General features: G+C 46.5%; 1 protein-coding gene across 14 annotated transcripts in view; it reads right to left on the minus strand.

Moving 5' to 3' along the window:
- Positions 1-826: 826 nt before the first annotated feature.
- The window catches only part of foxp1b (forkhead box P1b), a 155,696-nt gene continuing 154,147 nt past the window's right edge, over positions 827-2,375 (minus strand). For 8 of the 14 annotated variants that reach the window (XM_032512513.1, XM_032512518.1, XM_032512512.1 and 5 more), the window contains one exon: positions 906-1,050. In XM_032512513.1, coding sequence (XP_032368404.1) covers positions 906-1,050 — 145 coding nt within the window. Of the gene's footprint in view, positions 1,051-2,375 lie in introns of all 14 variants that reach the window. The other 6 variants (XM_032512523.1, XM_032512520.1, XM_032512522.1 and 3 more) reach the window with 1 other exon arrangement.

The following is a 2,375-nucleotide window of genomic DNA, read 5'->3' on the forward strand; positions in this document are numbered from 1 at the left end:
GGCTACACGTTAGCGTGGTGACTTTTCTTTTGAAGATTGTAGAAGAAATGACAGAAGTAAAAAAAAAAAAATACTTGGTATGGGACATTCTGCTTCATGTGTGTGTTTAAAAGAACAACATGAAAGGAAATCATAAACATTCATCATCAAGTGCTGACCCCACAGAATCTCCACAGTATGGGCATGAGGTCTAAAAAAAAAGATGCAACATCAAAAACAGCATTGAATGGAAAAGACACATAGGTTGATATTTTATAACCTCTCACCCCCCCTGACAAAAAATAGACCCAAACAAAAAACAACAGCCTGCCCACCTTAGATGGAATCAAACCAATGAGAAGTGTTGAAGGCAGTGACAATGTACAGAAGTCTGCACTTGCTGCATTCACACACACACACACACACCCGGTGTAAATTAAACGTCAATCATTCTCTCTCTCGCTCTTGAGTTTGTGATCAGATGTGTGTGTCTGAAAGAGTCAGTAAGGGAGAGAGAGAGCGGAGGGGGTGGGTTGGGGAGAGACACAACCCCTCTTGCAGTCCGCTGAGTGCAGTCCGTCCTGGCTGCACGGCGAGGGTCTCTTGACCATGAGCACGTCGCCGCTGTACCGAACAAGTCCATCCCGCACACGAGTAGAAATGAAGTTTCACTTTTTAAGCTTTACTTAAATCAAAAGTAGAAAGAGAGAAAGAAAAGAATCCCTCATGCGGGGGCGTATTCTGTGTTTTTGTGTTTGTGTTCTTGCTAGGTATTGTAATGGCACTAAAAAGTTAACTCGGAGACATTTGAGAGCTGTCATCAGTGGCTGAGACTGCAGTTCAGTGTTTATCTGCGAAGCGTTTCTGTCTCCCAGATGACCCCGACTGCCTCTGCCTCTGAGGCCGGGCGAGGGGCGGCGCTAGCCTTACAGCATGTCGTCGTGGCCCTGGTCGTCATCGTAATCTCTGTGGTGATCGAAATCTGGACTATGATTGGCAGTCGTTACCAGGGAGAGGGGCCCGTCATGGTCTTCGGGGTCCAGTGGTTCCTCCTTAACGCTGATGTGATGCCTGGAGGAGGAGAAGAGAGAAAGAATATTGCTCCAGTTCTGCTATCCTTAACTTTCTGAAATTCTTTTTTCATTTAATTTTTTATAACCTTTCACACACGCAGGGACACAACGATACAGCCCTGTGCTGATTCTGTTTATGAAGAAAGAAACAGGGGAACAAAAACAAATGTCTGGCTTCAATGAGACTGTGAGTGGGGGCCACACTGGTGCTGATGATAATTTCAGCTTTCTTTTGAGGTATTCCAATCCCGGCAAAGCTGCAGGCTTTTTATTTTCATGGCAACCGACAACAGGGTATTCACTTAGAATTGATAAATGAGGAAGATTAACAACATGAGACGAGGAGAGGAGAGAATGTACTCCGCAGAGCGAGTGGGCTGCCGTTGTCAGCCTCCTGGTGGCGGAGGATCAACGGCGCGCTGTGTGTTCCCCCTCCTGCTCGTTAACATGCACAACCTGCGAGGCGGGTCTCCAGAGGACGACCCCGAGCCGGCTTCTATCATTAATCAACTTCAAGCAAACACAGCGACCAGACACTGCCGTACATGCTTTAAACTCCAGAATTAATGCATATTTTCAAGCAAGTGTCAATAAAGGAAGAAAAGCGCTGGCAGGAGAAGCGCGCGAGGAGAGCAGCAGCGGCGCATTCAGCACAACACTGTGATAAGAAACAGAGCCCTTATGAGAATAATAACGCTGTCACTTGTAAACAAGGCAAAAACATGAGGCCCCCCCCCCCCAGCTCACAGCCTGGGCAAAAGAGCCACTAAAGAGATGAGATCTGCCAAATTTCTCATTACAGAAACAGAGCAGGAATAAAGCAGAGGGAGAGAGGACGCCTGGCTGTGGCGGAAAGGAGGAGAAAAAAAGAAAAGCATTATGAGGAGCTGCAAGGGACACGCCGCTCTAACCCGCCGCGGTGCCAGGCTGCTGTAGTGGAGGTGGAGCGGTGTCAGGATGAGGCACCGGGCTCATTTGCTACGACAACAAGGGACAACTGCCACATTCTTCATCACCAAAGCCCGCATTTGATTTATTCACACCAGGAGGTCTTGTGTGGTTTGCAACTATTGTGATGGAAAAACTCATATGCTAATGAACTGACATATTTGTGTGTGAATTAAAAAAAGGGGAAAAAGTAAAGTCAGCTTTTCTATCATTTTTACATCAAAGTAACTCCACAAGTGCCATTGCCTCAGGTCGGACTCTGTGGCTGCAGGGCAAACATGAAATTGTTATTATTATGCTATTGAACTGCATGCTGATTCTACACTTTGCCTATAATTAGCCTTCTCTGGATACCTGATTCTCATCTGGCTGTTT

This window comes from Etheostoma spectabile, chromosome 4 (assembly GCF_008692095.1).
Source record: "Etheostoma spectabile isolate EspeVRDwgs_2016 chromosome 4, UIUC_Espe_1.0, whole genome shotgun sequence".
Taxonomy (NCBI): domain Eukaryota; kingdom Metazoa; phylum Chordata; class Actinopteri; order Perciformes; family Percidae; genus Etheostoma; species Etheostoma spectabile.